General features: G+C 41.4%; 1 protein-coding gene across 3 annotated transcripts in view; it reads right to left on the bottom strand.

The window, feature by feature from the left end:
- Nucleotides 1-2,550, bottom strand: part of LOC147029250 (uncharacterized) — a 55,198-nt gene extending 52,648 nt beyond the window's left edge. The window contains exons 1-2 of one of the 3 annotated variants that reach the window (XM_085880165.1): nt 2,269-2,550; nt 2,056-2,168 (exon numbers count right to left, since the gene is read on the bottom strand). In XM_085880165.1, the coding sequence (XP_085736291.1) occupies nt 2,056-2,061 (6 nt within the window). In that variant the 5' untranslated portion in view covers nt 2,062-2,168; nt 2,269-2,550. Of the gene's footprint in view, nt 1-2,055; nt 2,169-2,258 lie in introns of all 3 variants that reach the window. The other 2 variants (XM_085880166.1, XM_085880167.1) reach the window with 2 other exon arrangements.
- Nucleotides 2,551-13,151: the final 10,601 nt, after the last annotated feature.

Genomic DNA, 13,151 nt, shown 5'->3' with positions numbered 1-13,151 from the left:
CCCCCAAGGAGACCTGCCAATGCACCAAACCCAGAAGCGGAAGTTTTCATTGGATCTTCATGAAACTTGCCATGTATATGCAGAAAGCCCACGCGCAGGCAGTAACCATCTCCGATTTTGGAAATTCTTCTTAGAAAATAAGTTGACGTCATAATATCGCTGCTAATGGAAATCGCCTATACAATTATCTCCGAAACTCGGCAAGCTGTTTGAATTTTGTTTGCGGGAATCAAGCCGGGCATAAGCACAGATCATTTATCGCAAACCTGATACATCACAATGACGTCATATTCGTTTTTATGACGTCATCATTAAGAGGACGAGGATCTTAGCTCATTTGAGCTTGTTTGGAATAAAATTTCGGTGAAGTCAGTCCCGTACTTTTTAGACGAACCTCATATTTATAGATATACCACAATATCTCAAAAAGTTATGAACGGATTCGGATGAAACTTTGTGGGCAGTTTTGTTGTGTGACAAGGACAAATTCATTCAATTTTGGTGAAGATCCGAATCTGAATTCTGATGGAAGAAATTTTTTAAGTTTTTTTTTTTTTTTTTTTTTTTTTTGTATACCTTGGTTGAGGCTCGTATGAGAGCAAACACATAACTCACAGCAAGGAGGCATGAGACAAGAGGGGCGGGAGTGGAAGGGACAAAACAGTGGGGAACAGACACATTAGGTGAACTGTGGAAGGGAGAGGGATGGGGATGGGACGGGGAACATGGCGAAGAGAAGATGGACATTACAGGGACTTTCAGGAAGGAAAGCAGGAGAAATGAAGGAAGTGGGCTTGGGTGGATTATCGGGGGTAGAAAAGATCGAGGATTTGGATGGGGGAAGATAAGAGGTGGTGGTGAACAGCTGTTTTGAAAGCCTGGAGGGAAGAATGGGAAAGAATAGAGTGAGGAAGTTTATTCCAAAGGCGGGAAAAAAGAGGAATGAAAGAGTGAAGATGAGCGTGATTCGTGATTTTGGTAGTTTTACCAGAAGGGGGTTGTTGGCGGACCTTGAGCGCCCTGTGGAAATGTGGTGGGGACAAATCGCAGAGAGAGCAGGGGGGGCAAGGCTGGAGAGGAGTCGGTAGAAGACAGAAAGACCACCGACCAACCTGCGGTGATTGAGTGAGAGGCCCAAAGACTCAGCTTCATTGCGGGATTCTTCATCATTGAGAGATGGGGCCAAAAACTAAACATAACATGATATCTCAAAATGTTGGGGAAGAGTTATGACAAAACTTGGTGGATGAATTAGTTCGGTGACAAGAACAAGCCGATTCGATTGTGGTTCAGGTCCAGATCCAGATCCGACCGATGAGTGGGATACAAAACGTAAACCGTTCAGCCTGGACTTTACCGAGTGCCATTGAAGTTCTTCCTGGTATTGGGTCATGTCAGACAATTTTCCATCTCAAGAGTTCAAGTGTGCGAAGGAAGGACTTTGTGGAGTCATTGTGTGTGTGTATGTGTATGTGTATGTGTATGTGTATGTGTGTGTGTGTGTGTGTGTGTGTGTGTGTGTGTATGTGTGTGTATCTGTGTGTATGTAGGTGTATATGTGTGTGTATCTGTGTGTATGTAGGTGTATATGTGTGTATATCTGTGTGTGTATCTGTGTGTATATCTGTGTGTGTATCTGTGTGTGTATATGTGTGTATGTGTGTACATGGGTGTATGTGTGTGTGTCTGTCTGTGACCGCTGTTTCTCGACAACCACTGGTCTGATCTAATTGAAACTTGCCAGGTATATTGCTGGGGGCCTGAGGATGTGCCTTTTCAAGGTTTGATATTAATTGGACAAGTGGTTCACAAGTTATGGCCATTTATTTACCAAACCAATGACAGGACACGGTCCGATGACGTCACAATTCTTCTTTTTTGTATTTATTATTCTTTTTTTTTTTGCACGTACGGCCACGCACTAGTTTATATCAATTTAACCAAGAACCAGTCGCTCATTTACATGTCTGCATCACACAACACTCCAACATTCGGTGGAGTGAATATAACCAAGGGTGAAGTCCCGGACCCGAGGGTGCAGTCCCGAGGGTTTACCTTCATCAGAGAAAAAAACAACCACCATTTCGAGTGAACATCAAGACTTCACAACTGCGTCTCGGAAACAGCACTCAGGTCCCCATGAGCAGCACGACGACGTCACGATTTACCTACAAACGGGACACAGGGAACACATGTCTGATGAATATATATAAATCTATATAACCAGAAAACAATGATTTCACTTCGTAAATAACAACCTGAACAAACCGGGAATTGGACTCTTAAAACGAACACTCAAAATCCAAAGGTTCGTCGATGAGGCCTGAAGCCTACGGCGTCGACTAGTCCGCCAGTGGGAAGTCAGCGAAGCGCGTCTTGAGGTGCAGAACGAACAGCGGAGTAGGCGTGGTTTGGAGAGAGAAAACTCGTAAAGTAGGCGTGGTTTGGAGTGGGCACAACTCGTAAAGTAGGCGTGGTTTACACAGAGAAAACTCGTAAAGTGGGCGTGCTTTGGAGAGAAAAAACTCGTAAAGTAGGCGTGGTTTGGAGAGAGAAAACTCGTAAAGTAGGCGTGGTTTGGAGTGGGCACAACTCGTAAAGTAGGCGTGGTTTGGAGAGAGAAAACTCGTAAAGTAGGCGTGGTTTGGAGTGGGCACAACTCGTAAAGTTGGCGTGGTTTGGAGAGAGAAAACTCGAAGTAGGCGTGGTTTGGAATGGGAAACCTTGTAGAAATGGGCGTGGTTTGGAATGGGAAACCTTGTAGAAATGGGCGTGGTTTGGAATGGGAAACCTTGTAGAAATGGGCGTGGTTTGGAATGAGAAACCTGGTAGAAGTGGGCGTGGTTTGGAATGAGAAACTTTGTAGAAGTGGGCGTGGTTTGGAATGAGAAAGTTGGTAGAAGTGGGCGTGGTTTGGAATGAGAAACCTTGTAGAAGTGGGCGTTGTTTGGAATGAGAAACCTGGTAGAAGTGGGCGTGGTTTGGAATGAGAAACCTTGTAGAAGTGGGCGTGGTTTAGAATGAGAAACCTGATAGAAGTGGGCGTTGTTTGGAATGGGAAACCTGGTAGAAGTGGGCGTGGTTTGGAAGAAGAAACCTGGTAGAAGTGGGCGTGGTTTGGAATGAGAAACCTGGTAGAAGTGGGCGTGGTTTGGAATGAGAAACCTTGCAGAAGTGGGCGTTGTTTGGAATGGGAAACCTGGTAGAAGTGGGCGTGGTTTGGAATGAGAAACCTTGTAGAAGTGGGCGTGGTTTGGAGTGGGAAACCTGATAGAAGTGGGCGTGGTTTGGAATAAGAAACCTTGTAGAAGTGGGCGTGGTTTGGAATGAGAAACCTTGTAGAAGTGGGCGTGGTTTGGAATGAGAAACCTTGTAGAAGTGGGCGTGGTTTGGAATAAGAAACCTGGTAGAAGTGGGCGTGGTTTGGAATGGGAAACCTGATAGAAGTGGGCGTGGAAAATGTGTGGTTTTAAAAATTGACGCACATGACGATCCAGTCCTGGACCCAGGACCGCACAAGGTGCATTCGAAGCCCCGCGAACCCCGATCGGAATCATCCATCACGTGGGTTTTGTTAATTTTTGAATGGCGGTTATCGGATACACGTCAACAGAGGAACGGAACGAGGCTGCAACGCGACGTATCAAATTGTTCCATCACTGCGACGACAAACGTCAAATGTCACACTCAACCTGCTGTAATGTAGTATGTATTACATCCTGCAATTCAAAAACAGCCTTAGTGTTGTTATTGTTGTTGGTTATCTCAACCGAATACAAAATAATAATAAAGATCGCACTTCCGGCACAGTCCCGACAACCAGAAACACGGAACACGTGATGGTGTACACACTAACTATGTTAACACGTGATGGTGTACACACCGACTATATTAACACGTGATGGTGTACACACTAACTATATTAACACGTGATGGTGTACATACTAACTATATTAACACGTGATGGTGTACACACCGACTATATTAACACGTGATGGTGTACACACTAACTATATTAACACGTGATGGTGTACATACTAACTATATTAACACGTGATGGTGTACACACCGACTATATTAACACGTGATGGTGTACACACTAACTATATCAACACGTGATGGTGTACACACTGACTATATTAACACGTGATGGTGTACACACTAACTATATTAACACGTGATGGTGTACACACTAACTATATTAACACGTGATGGTGTACACACTAACTATATTAACACGTGATGGTGTACACACTAACTATATCAACACGTGATGGTGTACACACTGACTATATTAACACGTGATGGTGTACACACTGACTGTATTAACACGTGATGGTGTACACACCGACTATATTAACACGTCATGGTGTACACACCGACTATATTAACACGTGATGGTGTACACACCGACTATATTAACACGTCATGGTGTACACACCGACTATATTAACACGTGATGGTGTACACACCGACTATATTAACACGTCATGGTGTACACACGAACTACATTAACACGTGATGGTGTACACACTGACTATATTAACACGTGATGGTGTACACACGAACTACATTAACACGTCATGGTGTACACACAAACTATATTAACACGTGATGGTGTACACACGAACTATATTAACACGTCATGGTGTACACACAAACTATATTAACACGTGATGGTGTACACACGAACTACATTAACACGTGATGGTGTACACACAAACTATATTAACACGTGATGGTGTACACACAAACTATATTAACACGTGATGGTGTACACACTAACTACATTAACACGTGATGGTGTACACACAAACTATATTAACACGTGATGGTGTACACACTGACTATATTAACACGTGATGGTGTACACACTAACTATATTAACACGTGATGGTGTACACACTGACTGTATTAACACGTGATGGTGTACACACCGACTATATTAACACGTGATGGTGTACACACTAACTATATCAACACGTGATGGTGTACACACTGACTATATTAACACGTGATGGTGTACACACTAACTATATTAACACGTGATGGTGTACACACTGACTGTATTAACACGTGATGGTGTACACACCGACTATATTAACACGTGATGGTGTACACACTGACTATATTAACATGTGATGGTGTACACACTAACTATATTAACACGTGATGGTGTACACACGAACTACATTAACACGTGATGGTGTACACACTGACTATATTAACACGTGATGGTGTACACACGAACTACATTAACACGTCATGGTGTACACACAAACTATATTAACACGTGATGGTGTACACACGAACTATATTAACACGTCATGGTGTACACACAAACTATATTAACACGTGATGGTGTACACACGAACTACATTAACACGTGATGTTGTACACACAAACTATATTAACACGTGATGGTGTACACACAAACTATATTAACACGTGATGGTGTACACACTAACTACATTAACACGTGATGGTGTACACACAAACTATATTAACACGTGATGGTGTACACACTGACTATATTAACACGTGATGGTGTACACACTAACTATATTAACACGTGATGGTGTACACACTAACTATATTAACACGTGATGGTGTACACACTGACTGTATTAACACGTGATGGTGTACACACCGACTATATTAACACGTGATGGTGTACACACTAACTATATCAACACGTGATGGTGTACACACTGACTATATTAACACGTGATGGTGTACACACTAACTATATTAACACGTGATGGTGTACACACTGACTGTATTAACACGTGATGGTGTACACACCGACTATATTAACACGTGATGGTGTACACACTGACTATATTAACATGTGATGGTGTACACACTAACTATATTAACACGTGATGGTGTACACACGAACTACATTAACACGTGATGGTGTACACACTGACTATATTAACACGTCATGGTGTACACACCGACTATATTAACACGTGATGGTGTACACACTAACTATATTAACACGTGATGGTGTACACACGAACTACATTAACACGTGATGGTGTACACACTGACTATATTAACACGTGATGGTGTACACACGAACTACATTAACACGTCATGGTGTACACACAAACTATATTAACACGTGATGGTGTACACACGAACTATATTAACACGTCATGGTGTACACACAAACTATATTAACACGTGATGGTGTACACACGAACTACATTAACACGTGATGGTGTACACACAAACTATATTAACACGTGATGGTGTACACACAAACTATATTAACACGTGATGGTGTACACACAAACTATATTAACACGTGATGGTGTACACACGAACTACATTAACACGTGATGGTGTACACACAAACTATATTAACACGTGATGGTGTACACACGAACTATATTAACACGTGATGGTGTACACACAAACGATATTAACACGTGATGGTGTACACACGAACTACATTAACACGTGATGGTGTACACACGAACTATATTAACACGTGATGGTGTACACACGAACTATATTAACACGTGATGGTGTACACACAAACTATATTAACACGTGATGGTGTACACACAAACTATATTAACACGTGATGGTGAACACACTAACTATATTAACACGTGATGGTGTACACACAAACTATATTAACACGTGATGGTGTACACACAAACTATATTAACACGTGATGGTGTACACACGAACTATATTAACACGTCATGGTGTACACACAAACTATATTAACACGTGATGGTGTACACACGAACTACATTAACACGTGATGGTGTACACACAAACTATATTAACACGTGATGGTGTACACACAAACTATATTAACACGTGATGGTGTACACACAAACTATATTAACACGTGATGGTGTACACACAAACTACATTAACACGTGATGGTGTACACACGAACTACATTAACACGTGATGGTGTACACACTAACTATATTAACACGTGATGGTGTACACACTAACTATATTAACACGTGATGGTGTACACACGAACTACATTAACACGTGATGGTGTACACACTAACTATATTAACACGTGATGGTGTACACACGAACTACATTAACACGTCATGGTGTACACACTAACTATATTAACACGTGATGGTGTACACACAAACTATATTAACACGTGATGGTGTACACACAAACTATATTAACACGTGATGGTGTACACACGAACTACATTAACACGTGATGGTGTACACACAAACTATATTAACACGTGATGGTGTACACACGAACTATATTAACACGTGATGGTGTACACACAAACGATATTAACACGTGATGGTGTACACACGAACTACATTAACACGTGATGGTGTACACACGAACTACATTAACACGTGATGGTGTACACACTAACTATATTAACACGTGATGGTGTACACACGAACTACATTAACACGTGATGGTGTACACACAAACTATATTAACACGTGATGGTGTACACACAAACTATATTAACACGTGATGGTGTACACACAAACTATATTAACTCGTGATGGTGTACACACGAACTACATTAACACGTGATGGTGTACACACAAACTATATTAACACGTGATGGTGTACACACGAACTATATTAACACGTGATGGTGTACACACAAACGATATTAACACGTGATGGTGTACACACGAACTACATTAACACGTGATGGTGTACACACGAACTATATTAACACGTGATGGTGTACACACGAACTATATTAACACGTGATGGTGTACACACAAACTATATTAACACGTGATGGTGTACACACAAACTATATTAACACGTGATGGTGAACACACTAACTATATTAACACGTGATGGTGTACACACAAACTATATTAACACGTGATGGTGTACACACAAACTATATTAACACGTGATGGTGTACACACGAACTATATTAACACGTCATGGTGTACACACAAACTATATTAACACGTGATGGTGTACACACGAACTACATTAACACGTGATGGTGTACACACAAACTATATTAACACGTGATGGTGTACACACAAACTATATTAACACATGATGGTGTACACACAAACTATATTAACACGTGATGGTGTACACACAAACTACATTAACACGTGATGGTGTACACACGAACTACATTAACACGTGATGGTGTACACACTAACTATATTAACACGTGATGGTGTACACACTAACTATATTAACACGTGATGGTGTACACACGAACTACATTAACACGTGATGGTGTACACACTGACTATATTAACACGTGATGGTGTACACACGAACTACATTAACACGTCATGGTGTACACACTAACTATATTAACACGTGATGGTGTACACACGAACTACATTAACACGTGATGGTGTACACACTGACTATATTAACACGTGATGGTGTACACACGAACTACATTAACACGTCATGGTGTACACACAAACTATATTAACACGTGATGGTGTACACACGAACTATATTAACACGTCATGGTGTACACACAAACTATATTAACACGTGATGGTGTACACACGAACTACATTAACACGTGATGGTGTACACACAAACTATATTAACACATGATGGTGTACACACAAACTATATTAACACGTGATGGTGTACACACAAACTACATTAACACGTGATGGTGTACACACGAACTACATTAACACGTGATGGTGTACACACTAACTATATTAACACGTGATGGTGTACACACTAACTATATTAACACGTGATGGTGTACACACGAACTACATTAACACGTGATGGTGTACACACTGACTATATTAACACGTGATGGTGTACACACGAACTACATTAACACGTCATGGTGTACACACTAACTATATTAACACGTGATGGTGTACACACGAACTACATTAACACGTGATGGTGTACACACTGACTATATTAACACGTGATGGTGTACACACGAACTACATTAACACGTCATGGTGTACACACAAACTATATTAACACGTGATGGTGTACACACGAACTATATTAACACGTCATGGTGTACACACAAACTATATTAACACGTGATGGTGTACACACGAACTACATTAACACGTGATGGTGTACACACAAACTATATTAACACGTGATGGTGTACACACAAACTATATTAACACGTGATGGTGTACACACAAACTATATTAACACGTGATGGTGTACACACGAACTACATTAACACGTGATGGTGTACACACAAACTATATTAACACGTGATGGTGTACACACGAACTATATTAACACGTGATGGTGTACACACAAACGATATTAACACGTGATGGTGTACACACGAACTACATTAACACGTGATGGTGTACACACGAACTATATTAACACGTGATGGTGTACACACGAACTATTTTAACACGTGATGGTGTACACACAAACTATATTAACACGTGATGGTGTACACACAAACTATATTAACACGTGATGGTGAACACACTAACTATATTAACACGTGATGGTGTACACACAAACTATATTAACACGTGATGGTGTACACACAAACTATATTAACACGTGATGGTGTACACACGAACTATATTAACACGTCATGGTGTACACACAAACTATATTAACACGTGATGGTGTACACACGAACTACATTAACACGTGATGGTGTACACACAAACTATATTAACACGTGATGGTGTACACACAAACTATATTAACACGTGATGGTGTACACACAAACTATATTAACACGTGATGGTGTACACACAAACTACATTAACACGTGATGGTGTACACACAAACTACATTAACACGTGATGGTGTACACACTAACTATATTAACACGTGATGGTGTACACACTAACTATATTAACACGTGATGGTGTACACACGAACTACATTAACACGTGATGGTGTACACACTAACTATATTAACACGTGATGGTGTACACACTGACTATATTAACACGTGATGGTGTACACACTAACTATATTAACACGTGATGGTGTACACACTGACTATATTAACACGTGATGGTGTACACACCGACTATATTAACACGTGATGGTGTACACACTAATTATAATAACACGTGATGGTGTACACACGAACTACATTAACACGTGATGGTGTACACACAAACTATATTAACACGTGATGGTGTACACACTAATTATAATAACACGTGATGGTGTACACACAAACTATATTAACACGTGATGGTGTACACACAAACTATATTAACACGTGATGGTGTACACACAAACTATATTAACACGTGATGGTGTACACACTAACCATATTAACACGTGATGGTGTACACACAAACTATATTAACACGTGATGGTGTACACACTACCTATATTAACACGTGATGGTGTACACACAAACTATATTAACACGTGATGGTGTACACACTGACTATATTAACACATGATGGTGTACACACCGACTATATTAACACGTGATGGTGTACACACTGACTATATTAACACGTGATTGTGTACACACTAACTATATTAACACGAGATGGTGTACATACTAACTATATTAACACGTGATGGTGTACACACCGACTATATTAACACGTGATGGTGTACACACTGACTATATTAACATGTGATGGTGTACACACTAACTATATTAACACGTGATGGTGTACACACTAACTATATTAACACGTGATGGTGTACACACTGACTATATTAACACGTGATGGTGTACACACTAACTATATTAACACGTGATGGTGTACACACTAACTATATTAACACGTGATGGTGTACACACTGACTATATTAACACGTGATTGTGTACACACTAACTATATTAACACGTGATGGTGTACATACTAACTATATTAACACGTGATGGTGTACACACCGACTATATTAACACGTGATGGTGTACACACTGACTATATTAACATGTGATGGTGTACACACTAACTATATTAACACGTGATGGTGTACACACCGACTATATTAACACGTGATGGTGTACACACTGACTATATTAACATGTGATGGTGTACACACTAACTATATTAACACGTGATCGTGTACACACTGACTATATTGACACATGACGATGTCGAAAGGGTCTAATCTCTTAAGCAGGTAAAAACGGTCTGAAAAGGTCCAAGTGGTTTAAAGCTCGAAATGGTCAAGGGTCCAAATGTCTAATCTGTATGAAGGATGCAAGGGGGTCTAAAGAGACTGAAGGGGTGTAAAGGGTATAAAAGGTCTAAAGGGTGAAGGGATCTCAAGGTTTTGGAAGTATCAAAAGTGTCTTCAAGGTATTCAAGGTCTTCTGAGTCGAAAGGGTCTTAAGGCTAAGGGTCTTAAGCAATCTTCAAGGTTCTTAAGGGTCTTTCAGGTCTTCAAGGGTCTTCAAAGGTCTCAGGGGTTTCAGCCATCTGAAGGGTCGAAAGGTTGAAATGGTACATTCCAATAGTACATAATTAATAGACATATAGTCTCACAGCTTCATGACTTCTTGGCCTCATGGCTTCAAGGCTTCTTGGCCTCATGGCGTCTTGGCCTCATGGCTTCACGGCCTCATGGCTTCTTGGCCTCATGGCTTCACGGTTTCTTGGCCTCATGGCTTCACAGCCTCATGGCTTCTTGGCCTCATGGCTTCACGGTTTCTTGGCCTCATGGCTTCTTGGCCTCATGGCTTCATGGCTTCTTGGCCTCATGGCTTCACGGTTTCTTGGCCTCATGGCTTCTTGGCCTCATGGCTTCTTGGCCTCATGGCTTCACGGCTTCTTGGCTACATGGCTTCTTGGCCTCATGGCTTCACGGCCTCATGGCTTCACGGCCTCACGGCTTCTTGGCCTCATGGCTTCACAGCTTCTTGGCTTCACGACCTCACCATGTATTTTGTTTTTATATGCACACAGTCGATGTTTTCCAGGAAGTTTTTTGATTGGTCATCACACAAGGTCAGTCGTCACCATAGTTTCTCTGGATATGGTGATAATGGGGGCAAGTTTACCTCATCATTGTGACAGCCATTGAGGTTTTCAATTGTTCACCTGAAAGCATGGCAGTGGGAGCAAAGCGTTTCGGTGAGCCGACCGCGACGACGTGGTTCCACCCCAGATGAAGGGAGCCATGCAGCAGATAACGGTCTTCAGGAGTGCACAACATTCCGGTCACTCGTATGATCTGCCAGTTGGAGATCTGCTTTCTTCCAGAATTCCATGTAGTAGAATTCCACACACAACAAACATGTGAAATTCAAACTATTTCATCTGTTGTCAATAAAAATGACAAAACGTTCAAACTACAAAAATACTCAATGATGCAAATGCTGTGGTGAAAGAGGGATTGAAGTCTCACAGGGGAACAATACGTTGAGGTGGTGTATAAACCCTTTTCCATTCTCACCGGGCTGGACGACAGAGTTAATACAGCACTCAAAGGATTATTTATTTGAGTTCCATTAGTCGATGTTTAAAGAAGTAAACCTTCAGCAAATGAGGAAAAGACTTCCGAGGCATTCGGAATCCGTGTTAATCCTTAATTCTCCTCACTGTGAACCACCTTCCTCGTGGTCGTCACTTCCGGTTTCCACCGGAAACCTGAGATCAAACACATTTACATATTTACATATTACCACAAGAAAGGTAAAACGATGGTGACTACAGTACTCCCCCTCATAATGCGTTAATCAAACGAAAGGAACAAACAAATAATAGGTATTGCTTGTGTCTGTAAAATGCACAATAAAAGTCACAGCAAAGATAAGAAATGGTCGACGGCAAATTGTATCCATAAATATCGTGCCATGAAGGGTACATGGTCCCCAAGGGGAGTTGTGCATGCCCGGAAGGGTGTCGTGGTCATCGGCGTCAAACCAACGGTTGAAAGGTTGGAAGGAAGGCGCTGCATCAAGAAAAGCTGGCTTGAAGCGATCTATGGAGACCCCACTTGGGGGTCACATTCATCACCAACTTGGGAGAGGTGGCCAGATTCATCACTCATTTGGGGGGGTGGTCAGATTCATCACACACTTGGAGGAGGGGGGGTCAGATTCATCACCCACTTGGGGGAGGGGTGATCAGATTCATCACACACTTGGGGGGGTGGTCAGATTCATCACTCATTTGGGGGGTGGTCAGATTCATCACACACTTGGGGGAGGGGGTCAGATTCATCACACACTTGGG

The sequence above is a fragment of the Eptatretus burgeri genome, chromosome 4 (genome assembly GCF_056783735.1).
Source record: "Eptatretus burgeri isolate ZD-2024b chromosome 4, Ebu_testis_v1, whole genome shotgun sequence".
In the NCBI taxonomy this organism is placed as follows: domain Eukaryota; kingdom Metazoa; phylum Chordata; class Myxini; order Myxiniformes; family Myxinidae; genus Eptatretus; species Eptatretus burgeri.
This window is presented reverse-complemented; position numbering and strand designations above follow the sequence as displayed.